This window comes from Trichosurus vulpecula, chromosome 3 (assembly GCF_011100635.1).
Source record: "Trichosurus vulpecula isolate mTriVul1 chromosome 3, mTriVul1.pri, whole genome shotgun sequence".
Classification (NCBI taxonomy): domain Eukaryota; kingdom Metazoa; phylum Chordata; class Mammalia; order Diprotodontia; family Phalangeridae; genus Trichosurus; species Trichosurus vulpecula.
Window position 1 is genome coordinate 27,409,063 of NC_050575.1, and position 19,196 is coordinate 27,428,258.

Here is a 19,196-nt window from a genome sequence, read left to right on the forward strand (position 1 = left end):
GTTGAGTGACTGACTACAGCAGGGAGAGGATGGAAACATATGGTGTCTCTTCTTGGCATAATGTGTTGCTTGAGATGTACATCCAAGCTTAGGAAAAGGGAGGCAAAGCATGTGTTATCTTTGAGAAAGAGCCTGGTATCAATTAACATGGAAATGAGAAACATGAGAAAAGATCAAGGATGAAGAAACTGTTAACAATAGAAGGGCAAAGAGAGGATTCCAAAGAATACCAGGCAAGGGACAAGCTGAAATAGATAGGGATATATGTGAGGAGATAAAGGAAAATGACCTTTGAGGAGGAAGGTTTTACATACTGAAAAAAAGAGGTAGTAATTTGGTAGCTATTAGGCAGGAGGGAAGCAGTATCTCCCTTTGGCAGTCAGCATGAAAGCTGATATAAAAAAGACCTCTAGATACTTACCCATTAAAATGTGAGGAGAAGGGTAAAAACAGGCTTATAAAACTAGGAAAGTCATGAAGGTAGTGGGGGCTTTCTGTAGCTCTCATCTGCCAGATGAGGTCTATTTCTTGCAGAACCCATTAATTAGCCCATAACCTTGTAACACATGAGAGGATTAGAGAACCACCACTTTAAAATCCCCCATCACTAGGGCATTTTAATAATTAGCTTTTTTTTAAAAACATCTGCAATGGGTAGCCTGTTTTTTTTTTTTTAAACAAAGAGTTAAACTCATTTCACAAATAAGCAGTGAGATGAATTTTCCCCCCAAAAGGATGACCACACCATCTGGGTTAAGTGTCTTGTTTAATTATGAAAAGCTTAACAACTTTATCTAAGTTCACATTTCTGCCAAATAACCACAAGCTGCTTGCTGGTTAGTAACTGGGCCTCCAGTGAGCAAAACACACTCAAGCTTGACAGCACTCAAAAAGACATATCCAATGTAGGGAGGCCTGTTTGCTATATATTGCAGAGCTAGTCTTAATCTATACCAGTAGTTTTCTACTTTTTCACTCTGAGGAACTGGGAAAAAAACATCCGTGAAGCAAAACCATTCAAAATATTTACCTCAATTAGCCTTTTGCCTGTTTCAAGCTCATGAATAAAGATAACACTTTGTTAATTCTATTGTGGAAAACTTTTGCAAGTGGTTTTATTTACAATGCCAACGTTCCTTAAAGGGCAAGTCAAATAGCAAGAAAACTAAAGTTTAAAGGTGGACGATAACTGGACAAATTGCTTTACAAAAGAAGAAAAGGAAAGCCAAAAGTGCCACTTTCCATACAGAACCCACACAGTTTCAGTTTTATTCAGACCAAAGTAAAAAGACTTTTGATTATACTGGTTAAAACAGCCATAGGATTAGACTCTGGACGCAAAAAACACTACACATGCAAAGGGAACGATCGATATCCTGCTAATACAACGGATTTGCTGCTGCATTTGTCTAATATTAACAATTATAAACAGAGCAGTGCAACTAGTTATTTGGAACGATCCTTACAGTGTTACAGTGTCAACAGGCACAAAACTTCACTTTTCTTCACACCACTGGTTCTCTTTGCGTACCTAAAATAAAAAACGTTTTCATTTATAAAAACAAGAGATTAAGAGTACTTTTAGCTACATAAACCATCACACAAGTAACCTGAGTTTATTAAGAAACTTTCTGAGAAGCTTGAAATGATTCCCTTTTATTTACTTTAAAATGAAACACGAAAGAAAAGAAATACTTTACAGACTGGAAAACTGGGGGGTGGCAGTGAGGGTTTTAGGATGACAGAGTCAGGATGTTAAAGACTTTGGTTTCTGGCTCAAGACTCTTTTCTCTCCTGCTACAGGAAAGTAAAAAGAAAATAAAACTGGAAAGCTAAGTGGGAGTCAAATGGTGACAGGTCCTAAGCCGGAAGATATAGTTTATCTAAGAAGCAATAGATGGCCATTTAAGAGATGTCATTTTGGACAAGTTTTGCTATTTATTTTTTTCTATTTAAAACAGCTTTTTAATTAACTTGGAACGGATGGAATATTCAAATTATGTTTTTTGTCACAGGCCCTTAATTGGCAACAGTATCAGTAAAATCTATTTTACAATCTTCTGTATATACATTATCCTGAACAAAGTAATCTAGCAATCATGAAGTACCAAATATCTGTAAATCCTGTCTAAAAAGACCAATGTGCATATACTAAATATGGCCAGGAAAAATTCTATTCGTAAATCCTGACAAGTTCACAAACCAGGCTAGCTAGTCATGTCATACTACCCCAATCCAGAATGGTTAGTCTATTTTTTCCCCAAGAGAAATTATTATATAAGTTGTATTTAAGAAAGATTAACTTATCATCATCTAGATTAGAGGTTCTTAATTTAGAGTCTGTGATTTTTTTTTGGCTTCCTGTATTTTTTAAATTATTTTTTCATTTAACAAGTATTTCTTCTCTCTCCCTCTCTACACTGAAAAACAAAACCCTTGTAACAATTATACATACTCAAGCAAAACAAATTTTCATATTGGACATATCTAAAGATGCCTGTTTTCATTTGGCATATTTAATCTATCATACCTCAAACGATGGGATGGGTTAACATTCATCATCATCGGTCCTCTGGAATTATGGTTGATTTCACTGTGCTGATCAAAGTTCATTAAGTCTATCAAAATTGTTCAGTTACAATGCTGCTGGTATAAATTGTACTCCCAGCTACTTCTTTTTATAATATTTTGATAAATGTATGACAATATGATTTTATGCATTTTAAAATAATTATTTTGAGAAGGGGTCCAACAGGCTTTTAGACTATCAAGGGGAATCCATGACACAAAAAGTTTAAGAACCTCGAGATGCTTCAGACAGTAGGAATTTTTAAATAATTTCATCATGGAAGGTGAAGGAGAAACAAAGCTAACAACATTAAGAGCCAACAACCAATTCTCTAAAACCTAACAAGGAGCAGGTTACATTTTTATATATGATACTGCTTCAAGGTTGACCGTGCTTTGTTTCTCCTGCATTCACAATAGCACTTTAAAATAGGTGCTTAATAAATTGTTAAACTATGTAAAATATCACCTCTAGTTTAAGAACAAAAAAGGGAATCCAAGGACCTAGGTTCAAATCCTACCCTCTCTCTTCCACCTCCTCTAAGTATGACCTAGAGCAAGTTTCTCTGTACCTCAGTTTCCTCAAAGGTGTGATAGAGGTTACACTACATGAACCTCTAAGGTTCCTTCCAGGTCTAAGTCTATGATCCTAAGATTAAGTGCCTTATAATAAATGGCAATTTGATATACTAAACACAAATTTGTAACTTTTCAGAAAGTCTTTCATAAAGTGAGACGCATAACATGTCACACACATAGATAAGGTGAGATAGTTATACATAATGTGTGTGTATCTTAAGACTACTTCAAAAACATGAGATTATTTTATCTAAAAAGTTTCCAGAATACCTGGGCTTCTTCCTCTTCAGTGAAGTCATTCTTGATATTGAATGTTTTGCGAATCTCTTCCGGAGTTTTTCCCTTGATCATATTTGCAACAGTCTTGCATGTGACATCAAGCAAACCTTTAATGTCTAAGTAGTTTGCAGCCTGTAAATGAGATTTTTTTTTCCCTTAAATATAATCCTCATAATCAAACAACCATTTTAACACCGTCTTCTGGAATTTAAGGATTTGATGAAATGTCAATAGCCACTGAGGGCTAACCAGACATTTTAAAAGAAAAATTTTACTATAAAGCTATATTAAGACTTAAAAAAAGTTTTAAATCCATTTAAGTCATGTATATATATATATATATTATTTTAAACAAACTACTTATTTACTTGAAATTAAAATAAGATCTAGTGTTATTGTGTTGTTGACCAAGAAAGCCAAAACCAAAAAAGTTTAATAAATGAGTGTATTTAACCTAACAAATTCTTGACTCATGATGATTTTCTACAATACAAATCCACACACACACATGACCACATACCAGAATAAGTTCAAAAAGGGTTCCTTGGTCAACTTTCAGGAATTCTTGGTCCCAAACAGGAATATCATCTGTTCGCTTCTCTTTGTTCTCATCATCCTCAGGAGGAGGAGGATCATCCTTGTGGTGGGTGCACCACTGAATTACCTAAATACAAAAATGAAAAGTTTGACACAAGACCATGGGAACTTAATTAAATATTTGACAGTTATCATATTTAGAGCTCATTTTAATAGTAGTATCTGAAAAGATGATTTTTCCAAAATTGAAATGAAACCAAGCTTGGCCTAACTGAAGAATTAAAAGCAGCAATGATGCCAATGAAAATGGAATAGACTAGAATACTTTCAGATCATTGGCATTATTCTCCATCTGTAAATTGAAGCCAAGCCACCTAACAAAATGTTTACTGTAATCTAAATGCCAGTTCCTATGAGCCATCTAATAAAACCCACAAACACTACAAAGTGTGATTGCTGAAATGCTTATAAACTTGAAAACTGGCATTTGTTGATGCAAACTTAAATGTGAAAGTTTTTTGTTTTAAAAGAAGGCCCCATTCTTCGGTGTGATATGGGGCTCATTAAGGATACTTCCTAGCAGTCTGCACAATCTGGCAGGTTCTACAAACTGGAAAGGCTGAAAAATACAGGTCTGACAGAACAGTGTGCGTTGGCTGTTCAAGTATAGATATATTTTAAGCTAACAGCTCTGCCCAAGTTTTTTGGCCACAGTATGAATATGGCCCTTGATACTGTTCAGCCCCCTTTGCTTCCACATCAAAACTAGATTCCCCTCAGCCCCACCCCTATCCCATCAAGCTATGAAGTTGTCCTCCCTTTTCTCAACCAAACTCCTAGGAAAAGCTGTCTATGCTTCCTTTCCTCTCACTTCTCAACCCTTTCCAATCTGACTTCCAACTTCCATCACTCAAATGAAAACAATGATTTCGTGATTACTGTATCTTGGATAATCTTTTCTCAGTCATCATCCTTTTCAATCCACCTGCTGCAGTTGACTCTGGTCACCTTTTTCTCCCACTCTGGATTTTCATGACACTATTACTCTCTCCTGGTTCTCCTAATAAGGTCTTTGCTCAATCCTCTTTACTGGCTTCATCATCCACATCCCAAAACCCTAACTGAACGTTTTCCCCAGATTCCATCCTGGGCCCGTCTCTCTCTCTCCATGACTTCATCACAGTTAGATCCACAGAATCCAACGTACGGACTCCGCCTTAGTGCTGAGTCATGTATGTTTCAAGAGACATTGCAAACTCGACATGTCTAACACAATTCATCTCCTCCAAAACACACTCCCTCTCCCGTCCCTACTTTTCTTGAAAACACCACATTCTTCAGTCTCCCAAGATTTGTTTCCTCAGCACTATTCTCAACTCCCCGAACTCTCCCTTCACCTCACGTAACCAAATCAGTTTTCAAATCTTGCCTGCCATTTCTACTTCTCATTATCCTTCATCACATCCAACTCCTACAAAGCCACTGCCACTTTAGTTCAGGTCCTTATCACTTCTTTCCTAGATTATAGCAACACAGCCTTTTTACTTGGTCTCCTAGGAGAGTATCTTCCTATTCCAATCCCTCCATACTAGTTCTGCCAAAGAGATTTTCCTAACAGATCCAATGGTGTAAATTCCCTGCACAAAGGCTCCCTGTAGCCTCTAGATCGAACATAAAATCTGTTTAGCTTTTAAAAATCCTTCACGAACCTGGCCCCAGGCATATTTCTGTCCTGACTGAATATACGTATTACTCCTCCAGGGAGCACAGTGGATATAGGGCCCCATGTGTCTGGAAGTCAGAAAGTCCAAAGTTCACATCTGAACTCAGAACCTTCTAGCGGTGTGGCCCCGGGGCAAGTCATTTAAACTTTAGGTCTTTCCTCAAGTTTTCCCAGCTATGAAAAGGGAATAGTAACAGCACCATCCCTCCCAGGGTGGTAGTGAGGATCAAAGTAAAGCGCTTAGCACAGCACCGACCGCTTCCCTTCCCACACCTCGATCCAGCCAAACTGCTTCTCACACGTTGTTCCATCTCCCATTCCTTATAATGTACTCTGCCCCCACCCCTTCTCTATGTCTGAAAATTGCTATCTTCCAGACATAAGTATCATCAAACCTACATCCCTTCCTGATCTCCACTGTCCACTACAGCTCGTCTACTCACACCACAGCCAAAAAGATTACTCCACCCCAAACTACTCTGTATTTTATCTTTATATTTATTTTGTGCACACACACATACACCACTTCCATTACAAGGTAAGCTCCTTGCTAGGGATTGTTCTATTCGTTATATTCTCGGTATCTACCCACAGTGCTGACATCATAGTAAGTACTTAATATAATGCTTTACTATTAACTGGGGGGGTTAAGGGTAGCACAATAGGATGCTACCCTTATATGCTAAAGATGTAAGATCTTTATCCAACAACCAGAACTCCATAAATCTGTTATCAAAGACCCTTCAAGGCCAGTCATTGGGTGTCAGCACTTAAGCATACATATAATCCAAAGTAAGTCAGTACTTTCCCCAAAAGGCTTTGGGAAAAGACTTTATCCTTGCAAAATCATCCTTTTAAAATAAAATTTTACCCTCAAGCAAGAGTTTGAGATTTTACATAAGACTTTATACACACACACATATAAAAAACATGCATACACCTATAATAAAAATACACACACACTGCCCCGTGTCATGGCAAATTCACTCATACTTTGAAACATTTAACACATTATTGACAAAATGGAAATGAACCATGTCAAGGTATTAAAAGAACAGAAGGCACACTAGACAGATCCTCTCTGTAGATCAAAACCTGACAAGAATTCATAGAGGATGAGAATGTAATGAATATTCCTAAAGATATTAAAATCCTAGATTTAAAGCTGTAATTTTTTTTTTAAATTAAACTAGCGACATAAAGGCAAAACCAGCCCTGCCCTCAAAAAGCTTATGGTATATTTTGTGGTTAGGGAACAGATACACTTAGAAAATACAATGCAACAGAAAATAATTTCAAGAAGGTAACAGACCTTAAAATAAGGTGCCCAAAGTTACACAAATATTAGGTGACAGAGTTGGGATTTGAATAAATCTGTCTCCAAATCCCTATCATGACCTGTTCAAAGATCCATTTAAAGATACCAGAAAAATAATTCAACCAGAAACTTCTCGCTAAGCCCCACCTTTGTAAATGAAAAACCACTGCTAGCGGTTACCTAGAATAATCAATAGGCCTTACCTTTTTTAATATCGCCGCATTAACATTTGGTAGAGGAACTGGATCGTCATCCCCTTCATCATCCATTCCCAGATCTAAAAAAAAAAAAAATTCAGAGTGTTTTCAAAACTTAAGCTCCTCTTTGAGATTTATGGCAGCAACTGCAATGTCCCAAACACTGATGATTAAAATGTGCTCTTTTTAATTTGGGAAAAGTAGAAATTAAAAGCTTCTGAGTAAGAGGTATTTTTCCAGAAGCCCATCCATCGAGTGTTAAGGACAATTCTTATTCCACAGCAAATTCTTATGGTAAGCCAACCAGTTCTTTCTCATGTGACCACAAAAACTCTCTGGTTAAGTTATAGTTACCATACATTCCCAATGCCCAGAAGCTGTGGCATGAAAATTAGAAGCAAATAAAACTTTATGCCAGAATTTTCAAGTAAGTCTGAATTTTAGAGTTTCAGTCTTTTTATGTTCAGACCAGGTGATAAAGAACTAAAGCTCTTTATCTATGCTACCAGAGCTAAAAAAGAAGAGGTATAAAGCGAAATCCTTAAACATTTTTCTTTATTGATTTACATTAGGAAATAGACAGAATACATGGTGATCAAAGAGCCACTTGTTTTAAAATAAACGTTCGGGTTTTTATGTTTCTAAAGTTACAAAACCACTTTTTTTGGACAGTAAAGTTAATTTCATGATTGTGAAAGACACCATTCCTCTAGCATTTATAAACTCAAGGACTTACACTGTCCAGAATTAGTTGTTCTAGTGTTGAAATTCAAGGATTTGCATTATCCAAAGTTAGGGCTTTTAAATCAGAAAGTAGAAAAACCTCATCAAGTGACAGAATAGTTCTTTTAAGCTATTTAATTTCAAGAACTTTTTAAATTGCCTGAATACTCTGTTATCACACCCTAGACATGAACTTGATCCCTCCAAATACACATGCCAAGATTTTCTCTGTTCTAAGTGACTGCATTTTCTAAGTTACATAAAACCCATAATCAGTGGGAGAAGTGTAACAGTTTGACCAAGGAAAAGAAATAATTAATCTTTAGTTTCACAGAATGGCAATCCTCAAACATCTGAATGCCACCTAATTCATCAATATAAAACTAAGATAAAACAAGTCATCTCTAACCCTCGAAGAATTCTGTCCTTAAGAAAGAACAGAACAACCTGATTGTTGCTAAGTCCTAAGTAAATTGGTTCATTCACTTCAGTAACAGGATGCCAAGGAAAAACAAGTTTTAAAAAGACATATCCTTTTACACTGGCAAAAGCTATTACAGAGTAGCACACAACAGACTTTGTTAAAAGTGTTCCAGACAATGACTAAGACGAAATCGAGCATGCTTCATTCTCTACCAATGCAACCATTTAGGGAACAAACAAGTTTTAAAGCCTTCGTATTTATATCTCCTCCTAAAGCCCAACCACGCTAACCTTTAACTACCCATTTGTTGACTTTCACACTAGGGCAAAAAATTATACTCCTCATTAATTACAAGACTCAAAATTTGGCTTAGGCATTTATTATTTTTGCACATGTTAAAAGTGTCCAAGGCACAGTAGAACAAAGACAATAGGGAAGATGAGGTTTCACAGGAGCTTAATAAGGAAAAGTATTGTAAAACTACCAAAAAAAGGCAGGATAATCCATATATAAAAATGGCAAAGCCATATGGAATTGCCAGATTCAACTGCGGGAAGGAGTCTGGGGCCAAAAGGGGAAAGACAGGGTGTTAAGGGACTAATAAAAAAAAAAAAAAGAGCTCACCTCCTACCAAAGAACCTGTTAGTACCTTTATTTCTTGAAGTTTAAGGATATTTTTCCCCCAAACTGTTAATCAATTTAAATAGTGATAGTGACTACATGTCAATATAGGATAATTTAATTTGTACTCATTATTATTTTAGATCAGTCAAGAATTTAGAACTTTAACACAAAAAACATACTTCTTAAAAATTAGGCATTACTTTTAATTTTTATATATTTGTATTGTGTATTTTTTGGTATTTTAATACATAGTTTTTATGTATTATACATATTTATTTGAAAGCCAAACATTGAACACTGCCCCACTGCCCAATTCTGACTCTTAGTAGTCCTGGATTTTCCTTTAAAGCTCAAAGCAGCAGGTCTTGACTTCCTTTATCTGTTAGCCCAGCTGCTATTGGGAGCTCCCTCCCTCCCTAACCCTGTAAACAGTATTCTGTGTATACTTGTACATGATTTCTTCATCATAGGCTGTAAACTCCTAAAAGGCAGCTATAGGTTCACTCTTGTTTATCCCCTGCTTACTCCAGTATCTAGCAGGTGCTTTAAAAATGCTTTTAATTATAAATGGTGTTTCAAAGTCATTCTTATCAAACTGTCCTTAAAACTCCCATGTCTTTGATATTCCATAGAACCCCCTATAAGCTGACATCATACAGCACAAATCTGTCTGATTTCCATTTTATAGATGGAAATCATGATGATTTAAAGTATGATTTCCATTTCATAAACAGGGAAACAGACTCAATGAGAAGTGACTTGTCCATGGTAACAAAGCTAGTGTCAGAGAAAGGATCTGAACACAGACCACTGACAGTCAATTCAATGTTCTACCACTTTCCATTCTGCTAACAAGAAAGTCTTCTCCATCCAACTTCTGGATGGAAAAACAAAAGTATAAGTCTTACCTTCCAACATGGTCTTGATAGTTACAGACTGTTTTGCAATTTCAACATCAACTTCGAATATCTCTCCATCAGAACTCTGCAACTTAATTGAAGGCATCTAAAACACATAAATTATTCATCGTGGTGAGACAAGTTACAAAGCACAGGATTAACTACTTAAAGAGAATCCATTTTAAGACGACTGTTAGGGTCCCAAGTTAGCCCAGAGAAAACACTTCTAAATAAGGTTGCAAAACACAACCTGAAGATAGCTTTTCCTAGTGAACCATCTGTGAAGGTGCTCTTATAGAAACCTTTTCCTTTATCTGTTTACTCTCTACCACGGTAAGTTCATCAATGCAACCTAACCACATCTGTTGAAAAAACTTCCAGACAAACTTGTAGTTTCCCATGAGTCCTGCCACTGAAACTAGGTTTCGAACAGATAAGAGTCACTTCGATGTGGTTCATTTAAATATGAGGCAATGCAGTACCACACACACCTCAACGAAGCAGCCAAGGGAAAATGAGGTTGATGGCTTTATAAGAGCTTCAATTTCACCCCAGACTTGTCTTAACAATACAGCAATTTTAGCAAACAGGTGCCATATTTTTTTACATGAGAAACTCAGGTATTTGAGATCATTGAGAATTTTAAAATAATCTTATTTCCAAGGAACTCTGAGTTAGCTGCACAAAACAGTTTGTAATATCAAAAGCCCAAAAGAAAAACAGTAATCAAGTGTTGGCATGTAAACATAAAGAATTTATGCTTACTATTATTTCCTGCAAAACTTAGTCCTTGAGCTAAATCATCTTTTTAAATAAAATTTTACTCTGAATTAAAGAGTTCAGAACTCTAGCTATTTTCTCTCTCACTCACTCACTCTCACACACACACCCCCCCCATACTCTTCAAACATACTTTAAAATATTTACGCATACCTAATGAACAGATAAGCATTACTGGGACTCTCCTTTTTTGTTTTATTTCCCCAAAATACTTCCACCTCCCCAACAACTGCAACCTTCCCTTATAAGCAAAGAGAAATAGCTAATTTTAGGTCTGACCATATCAACTACCTCCTCCCCAAACCAACCCCCAATTAAATTAGTAGCTCCCTATTAATTTCCATGAACAAATTAAATCCTCGTTTAACATCTAGTAAGTTCTTAATAACCTGACCCTTTCGTACTTCCCAGTTACTCTCCTCACTCCCCCCCTCCGTGAACCTACAATCCAGCTACACTGGCTTACTTGTTGCAAATTCCTCGCACACAAGATGTCACTGAGTTAACCTCAGTTAAATGCACTTTAGTGTTATCATTTACATTAGTGTGTATATGTTTTGGCTCTGCTTTTACACAAGGTTCATATCCAAGACTTACTCTGGGATTCACTGTCTGAAAAAAATTTAGATTAGAAAAAAAATTTTTAAAGCATCTGTGAAGTTTTACATTTAATGAAAATGATCTGTGAAATTTAAAAGGTATATTGTAGATTTCAATAAATGCACTGCACATTTTACAATTGGAAAAAAATATAACTGATTCAAACTTGGGAAAAGTAAGCTCTCAAATTGAATGTTGGAGTTGAAGATGAAAGATGGGAATTGGTGACCCAGTTCCTCTACACCAAATGTTAGTGCAGTGAAAAATTTTTTTAAGTAAAACAGCAATATATATAATATTTATATAGAAAAAATGCACATTTTGAAAAAGATTTCATTCCTGGACAGAAAAGGAGATGTTTGAAGACATCAATTCGAGGTACCAAAGCTGTCTTGGTTATCTGTTATCCTCCTATCAAGGAGTGTTGTATACCAAAATTTACTGAAACCAGCCCTGCCCAGTTCCACTGCAGCAGATTTACAAATACCAACAACTTCAAAATTACAGAGACTCCATTGGCTTAAATAAGGCTATTTTAGAATAGCTGCCTGCCCAAAAGGGAGACAAAAAATCTAAAGGCTTTAAAATATTAGCTTGCGTACTGCATATACACAAGTGACACTAAGAATTTTTTGGTTCAAGATATTATGGACTACAAAAAGTCTGACACTTTTTAAGAATGTCTGGGTAAGTTCCTTCATCTGTCCAAGATCAAAAACGTCATTAGCAAAATTTGCTTGGTCACAAACTTCAAACGTATCTGGTTACTCTGGGATCTTTAAGATCTTCTTAAATAGCACTGAAGGGATGTTAATTTAGAATTCAAAGCAATTTAGTAATCAGACCCGGAAAGAACATCTCCACACACTACACTCCCCCCCCCCCAAAAAAAACCCTATTTCCAGAGAAGTGAATCCTCTGAAAATTTGCCACCTAATGTTAACGACCATAAATTTGGGTTCCCCAAGTCTACGAATACTATTTGTTTTATTTATTCCTTTCCTGATCAAATGGGTATGCATTCTACTACTAAAATGAAGTACGTGTCTGGGTCTTAAAATTTCTAACCCTTCCAATCTAAACTGCAAAGTGCAATCAAAACTGCAAAATTATTTGGGACAATCCTGGTTCATAAGCTTTATTGAAAATTTTCATTTAAAAAGCAGAAAAATTTTGACTCCTGGAACACGGAAAGAGTGTGGTGTTTTGTTGGTTTACAATATTTTCATTAAAGTCTTGCAATTCCAATCAAATACAGAAGGAATATTTTCCACTTGCTTCTCTAACCACGCCTTCAATGGCCATTTATCATCCCTACAGATCATGAAAGCATAATTTTTTAATGCTTAATCGGCTTAGGTGCACTGCAGAACTCGTTCCCACCCTACTCTACACTCTGAGGGAGCTCTATGGTCCATCCGCTAAACTTGGCAAAAGCTACGCTGCCAACAAGCAGCGAGGCCAACGTTCCCCCCTCCCCCCCCCCCCCGGGCTGTCTCTCAATTGTTGCCTCCCGGCCCTCGCTGAGTAACCAGGTGATCCAAAGCTTAAGCCCAGAAGCTACATTCCGCCTAAGACATTGACGACCGACTCTCCTTTCACTGGCCGTGTGGCCAGGAGCGCGCGAGGGGCCCTTCTCCAGACAGCGCAGTCATATTGTTTACCTAGTTTTTGCAGCAAAAGCAAACAGAGAAATGTTTTCAAAATTCAGGGTGCTTCTACCCTAACGACGTGACCATTTCTACGAGAGGAAAAAGCTACTAAGCCCCTCTCCGCCACGGCAGGTGAATAAGAAGTCTAGAGCTTAAATAGAACACAGAGAAGCGTTCCCCTCCTACCCCACACTCCCCCTTCTCTGATTTGGGCTGGGCTGGATTACCCAGCTACCCACAGGAGGGGCAAATAATCAGCAAGGAGAAAAAAGAAATGGAGACACGTATGGGAAGGGGAGCACAGAAGGTGCCCCATCATAGAGAGAACTAGCTCGCACTCAGCAGCAGGGACCGGGAGAAAGATGTAGACGCACCCTGGGGGAGGGGGGAGGGTCGCACGCTGAGTGAAGCAGAGAACTGGCTTAGGCTCCCCGTGAGAGCGGGCAGGGAGCGAGGCGGACCACGGGGAGCCAGAAGGGGGCCGTGAGCTGGAAGCGGACCCCGGCAGCGGGTATACAGGCTGACCGAGTCAAGGCGCCTGTAAGCGGGCGGGCCTGTGGCGTGTGAAGCTAACGTCGGAGCTCGAGCGGCCTGGGACAAGGAAGGGAAACAGGTTCGGGCCTCCGCCTCCTCTGGGGGCCGGAAACGCTGAGAGGACGGGCAAGGGATGGGGGGCTTGCCGAGCTCCGAAGGGAGAGGGCGAGGCCTAGGCCGCCGCCACACAGCAGCAACCGGGCCGCGCCCCGCGGCTCCTCCTCCACCCTGCCTTCCCGAGCGCCCAGGCCACTTACGGTTCCGGATCCCCGGGGACCCCGGCGGGCAAGCTGGCGGAGCCGAGAAGACCGGGTGGGCTAAGGGGCAGGCGACGAGGGAGGGAAGGCCCCGAAGCAACGCGGAGCACCGAGACCACTACAGAAGCAGCGCCAGTGGTGGCGGCCTTTATAAGGGCGGACGGAGCGGTGCCGAGGACCCCGGGCCTGGTGACGTCACAGAGCACGCTGGGGTGTCCGAGGATATTGCCTGATGGGGGAACAAACAAACACCGCCGGAGAGGAAGGGGCCTCTCTCGCCTGCTCCTCTCTAACGCACTCGCCGAGGAGCTTCTCTCGTTTCCACCCTTCCTGGGAGAGGGGAGGCTTAGAGGCTTAGACAGGACTGCTTGTTGAAGCTCCTGAGCCTGGGGGGCGGGTCCTTCAGGCAGAGGCTGTCGTAAACAGAATGCTCCAGAGCTTGGGAAGTTTATGGGGTAGATAAACAGTGAGTATTTGTGGGTGACGAGCAGCTCCTGTTTCTACTTGAATAATCAGAGGGATTATTTTAGACCCAGTGAGTGGCCCAATGAAGGACAGAGTTGCAGGTCATTTTAAGGAATTTAATTTCTTGAGAGATTGGTGGACAAAAAGAAAAATTAAAGAACCCACAATGACACTCATAGTTTACTTTTTTGGACAGAAAATCATTATTTTACAATGTGCTTTCCTCAAAACAGTCCTAATAATCCTGAAAACGTCATCCCCACTTGACAGCTGAAGAAAGCGATGTTCTGGCCCTCTTTTCTGTGTTCTTACTTAGTGACCTCATCAGCTCCCTTGAAATTTAATTATCATTTCTATGCCGACGACGACCATTACCTACCCAGCTCTCTTCCCTCTTCAGAGCCCTCATTTACTAAAGTTACCTACTAGACATCCCGCGCTTAACGTTCCCCGAGCGTCTCACGCTCCAGGTGTGTGAAGCTGACGTCGTTTAGAGGAAGGAAGCCGTGATGCAATGGATTTACGTCCTAGTCTCGAGCTCAGATTTTTACTCTGCCCTATGGGAACTGAACAAGTCACTCCCTGGCCTCAGTCTCTTGTGGAAAAGGAGGGGCTTTGAACTCATTACCCTCCAAGGATTTCTCTTTCTGGGCTACCCTTCTTTCTTTTCCAGTCAGCCGGGTTTAGGGTGCCACCATCCTTTATTCTATTCACTCGTTTGCAACAACTTATTTATCAATTTCTCACTCCCCCTTATCACATATAATCAATGGGCTGTCAAGTCTTGTCAATTCTATTTCCATAATATCTCCCCCATTCTGCGCCTCCTCTACACTCTATTCAGGCCCTTCACATCTTGTCCGCATTATCCAATAGACAGTCATGCCTCAGATCCTCTCCCATCTCCCTTCCACATAGTTGGCAAAGTGATTTTCTTAAAGCACAGATAACCATGCCACTCCCCTCTTTAATAAAACTCCAACAGCTCTCTATTACTTAAGCTAATATCATATATAAACCCTTCTATTTCACATTTAAGCTCTTTACAACCTGGCTCCAAAACCACCTTTCCAGCCTTATTTTGACATTCTTCTTTCCCAATGCACCCAACTTATCTAACCAAATTTGCCTTCCTATTCCTCACACAAGACTGACCCTTCGTCTGCCATGTCTGCGGCTTTTCCTAGGCTTCCTAAACCAAGAATACAAAGCCATTTAGAATCTTTACTTACTCTTAAAAGTGAATCTAGTCTTCAATCTCTCCCTCTTTAGTGGTTCATTTCCTACTACCCATGTCTCTGAAAAGACCCTCACCTGATCCTCCATTCCTGTTATTGTCCTATGTCTCTTCTGCCCATCGTAGTAGCAAACTCCTTGAAAAAAGTTGTCTACAGTACGCGTCTCCACTTCGTCTCCTCTGGCTTTCTTCTTAAAGGTGGTGTTCTAGTATACGGGCTTAAAGAGTGACCCTGAAATGGTGCTGATGTGAGCCGTTTTGATTGAACAGTGTAGCATCTGGGTACTGTACAGATCAGAGAGAGTCATCTATTATAATGCATTGGTAGAAGGGTATATAACACCATAGAGCGTTGATAAAGAGGAATATTTGCTTCAAAAGATAATCACAACTGATCCAACCATTCTGAAACTATGCCCAAAGGGCAACCAAACAGTGCATATCCTTTGATTCACCAATACCACTACTAGGTCTATATCCCATAGAGATCATGAAAAATGGAAAAGGACCCACATGGACAAAAATATTTATAGCAGCTCTTTTAGTGGTGGCCAAGAATTGAAAATTAAGAGGATGCCTATCAATTGCGGAATGGCTGAACAACTTGTGGTATGTGAATGTAACAGAATACTGTTGTGTTATAAGAAATGATGATTGGAAGGATTTCAGAAAAACCTGGAAGGACTTACATGAACTGATGCTGAGTGAAGTGAGCAGAACCAGGAGAACATTATACCAACTAATAGCAACATTGTTCGGTGATCAACTTTGATAGACTTGACTCTTCATAGCAATACAATGATCTAAGACAATTCCAAAAGACTCATGATGGAAAATACTCTCCACATCCAGAGAAAGAAATATGGAGTCTTGAATGCAGATGGAAACATACTATTTTCACTGTTTTTTGTTTTTTCTTTCTCATAATTTTCTCCTTTTGTTCTGATCCTTCTTTCACAACATGACTAATATGGAAATGCATTTAACATGATTGTACATTTAGAATCTATCTCAGATTGCTTGCTGACTTGGGGAGGGAGGAGTGAAGGGAGGGAGAAAAAAATTGCAATTCAAAATCTTATAAAAGTCAATGTAGAGACTTCCGGGGGTGAAGCCAAGATGGCGGCTGGAAAGCAGGGATTTGCATGAGTTGCCCACCATGTCCCTCCAAAAACCTATAAAAAATGGCTCTGAACAAATTCTAGAACTGCAGAACCCACAAAATAGCAGAGGGAAGAAGGGATCCAGCCCAGGACAGCCTGGATGGGCGCTGGATGAGGTCTATCGTACACCGAGTGGAGGGGAGCGGAGCTCAACATGGGAGGCAGCAGGACCAGCCAGATCAGGAGCCGGGCAGAACAGGCCCTAGCACCCTGAATCAGTGAGCTGTGGCAGTTACCAGACTTCTCAACCCACAAACACCAAAGACAACAGAGAAGGTTAGTGGGAAAAGCTGCGGGGGACAGAGTTCGAGGTTCGGCCACTGCCCCAGGGGCAGTGGGGGAGGTGCAGCTACAGAACTACAGCTGCAGTTACTTCTGGCCCCAGGCCCACGTGGTGGGAGGAATTAAGTGGCAGATCAGAGCAGGAGTGAAGAGCCTGCTGAAGATTTGCGTCAAGTCCGGGTTGGTGGTTCTTGAGGAAGGAGGAGTGCTGGGGTGGCAGAGCTGACTATATAGAAATAGCTCTGAAAACAACAGCGCATCCCCTCAAGCTTGGAACAAAGTACTCTTTGCTCTATAAGCAGTCATACCCCGACGAAAAACTCAAGGGCCAAGTAAATTGGCTGGGAACATGGCCAGGCAGCGAAAATGCACCCAGATTCAGTCTCAGACTTTGGAATCTTTCTTTGGTGACAAAGAAGACCAAAACATACAGCCTGAAGAAGTCAACAAAGTGCAAGAGCCTACACCAAAAGCCTCCAAGAAAAACATGAACTGGTCTCAGGCCATGGAAGAGCTCAAAAAGGAGTTGGAAAAGCAAGTTAGAAAAGTAGAGGAAAAATTGGGATGAGAAATGAGAATGATGCAAGAAAACCATGAAAAAGAAGTCAAGGACTTGCTAAAGGAGACCCAAAAAAATACTGAAAAAAATGTTGAAGAAAACAACACTTTAAAAAATAGACTAACTCAAATGGCAAAAGAGCTCCAAAAAGCCAAGGAGGAGAAGAATGCCTTGAAAGGCAGAATTAGCCAAATGGAAAAGGAGGTCCAAAAGACCACTGAAGAAAATACTACCTTAAAAATTACATTGGAGCAAGTGGAAGCTAGTGACTTGATGAGAAATCAAGATATTATAAAACAGAACCAAAGGAAGGAAAAAATGGAAGACAATGTGAAATATCTCATTGGAAAAACCACTGACCTGGAAAATAGATCCAGGAGAGATAATTTAAAAATTATTGGACTACCTGAAAGCCATGATCAAAAAAAGAGCCTAGATATCATCTTTCAAGAAATTATGAAGGAGAATTGCCCTGATATTCTAGAGCCAGAGGGTAAAATAGAAATTGAAAGAATCCACAGATCACCTCCTCAAATAGATCCAAAAAGAAAACTCCTAGGAACATTGTTGCCAAATTCCAGAGCTCCCAGGTCAAGGAGAAAACACTGCAAGCAGCCAGAAAGAAACAATTTGAATATTGTGGAAAAACAATCAGGATAACACAGAATCTGGCAGCTTCCACATTAAGGGACCGAAGGGCTTGGAATACGATATTCCAGAGGTCAATGGAGCTAGGATTAAAACCAAGAATCACCTACCCAGCAAAACTGAGTATCATGCTCCAAGGCAAAATATGGATTTTCAATAAAATAGAGGATTTTCAAGGTTTCTCAGTGAAAAGACCAGAGCTGAATAGAAAATTTGACTTTCAAACACAACAATCAAGGGAAGCATGAAAAGGTAAACAAGAAAGAGAAATCATAAGGGACTTACTAAAGTTGAACTGTTTTGTTTACATTCCTACATAGAAAGATGATGTGTATGATTCATGAGACCTCAATATCATAGTAGCTGAAAGGAATATGCATATATATATGTGTATACATGTATATACATATGTGTGTCTATGTATGTATATATGTAGGTTATATATATATATATATACACACACAAAGGGCACAGGGTAAGTTGAATATGAAGGGATGATATCTAAAAAAATAAAATCAATTTAAGGGATAAGAGAAGAATATACTGAGAGAGGGAGAAAGGGAGAGATAGAATGGGGTAAAGTATCTCACATAAAAGTGGCAAGAAAAAGTGGTTCTGTAGGAAGGGAAGAGGGGGCAGGTGAGGAGGAATGAGTAAATCTTGCTCTCAATGGATTTGACCTGAGGAGGGAATACCATACACACTCAATTGGGTATCTTACCCTACAAGAAAGAAGGAGGAAGAAGATAAAAAAGGAGGGATGATAGAAGGGAGGGCAGACGGGGGGGGGGGGGGCCGGGGAGGGGAGGAGGTAATCAAAAACAAACACTTTCGAAAAGGGACAGGATCAAGGGAGAAAATTCAATAAAGGGGGATGGGTTGGGAAGGAGCAAAATATAGTTAGTCTTTCACAACATGAGTCTTGTGGAAGGGTTTTACATAATGATACACATGTGGCTTATGTTGAATTGTTTGCCTTCTTAGGGAGGTTGGGCAGGGAGGGAAGAGGGGAGAGAATTTGGAACTCAAAGTTTTAAAAACAGACGTTCGAAAACAACAACAACAAAAAAAAGTTTTTGCATGCAACCAGGAAATAAGATACACAGGCAATAGGGCATAGAAATTTATCTTGCCCTACAAGAGAAGAA

At 39.5% G+C, this 19,196-nt stretch overlaps 1 protein-coding gene across 1 annotated transcript; it reads right to left on the bottom strand.

Moving 5' to 3' along the window:
- Nucleotides 1-749: 749 nt before the first annotated feature.
- SKP1 (S-phase kinase associated protein 1) lies at nt 750-13,862 on the bottom strand. The gene is made up of 6 exons (XM_036748751.1): nt 13,695-13,862; nt 9,881-9,977; nt 7,208-7,281; nt 3,947-4,090; nt 3,418-3,558; nt 750-1,531 (listed from the first exon to the last, which is right to left on the bottom strand). The coding sequence occupies exons 2-6, from the start codon at nt 9,975-9,977 to the stop codon at nt 1,496-1,498; spliced, it is 492 nt and encodes a 163-aa protein (XP_036604646.1). The 5' UTR covers nt 13,695-13,862; the 3' UTR covers nt 750-1,495.
- Between the last annotated feature and the right edge of the window lie 5,334 nt (nt 13,863-19,196).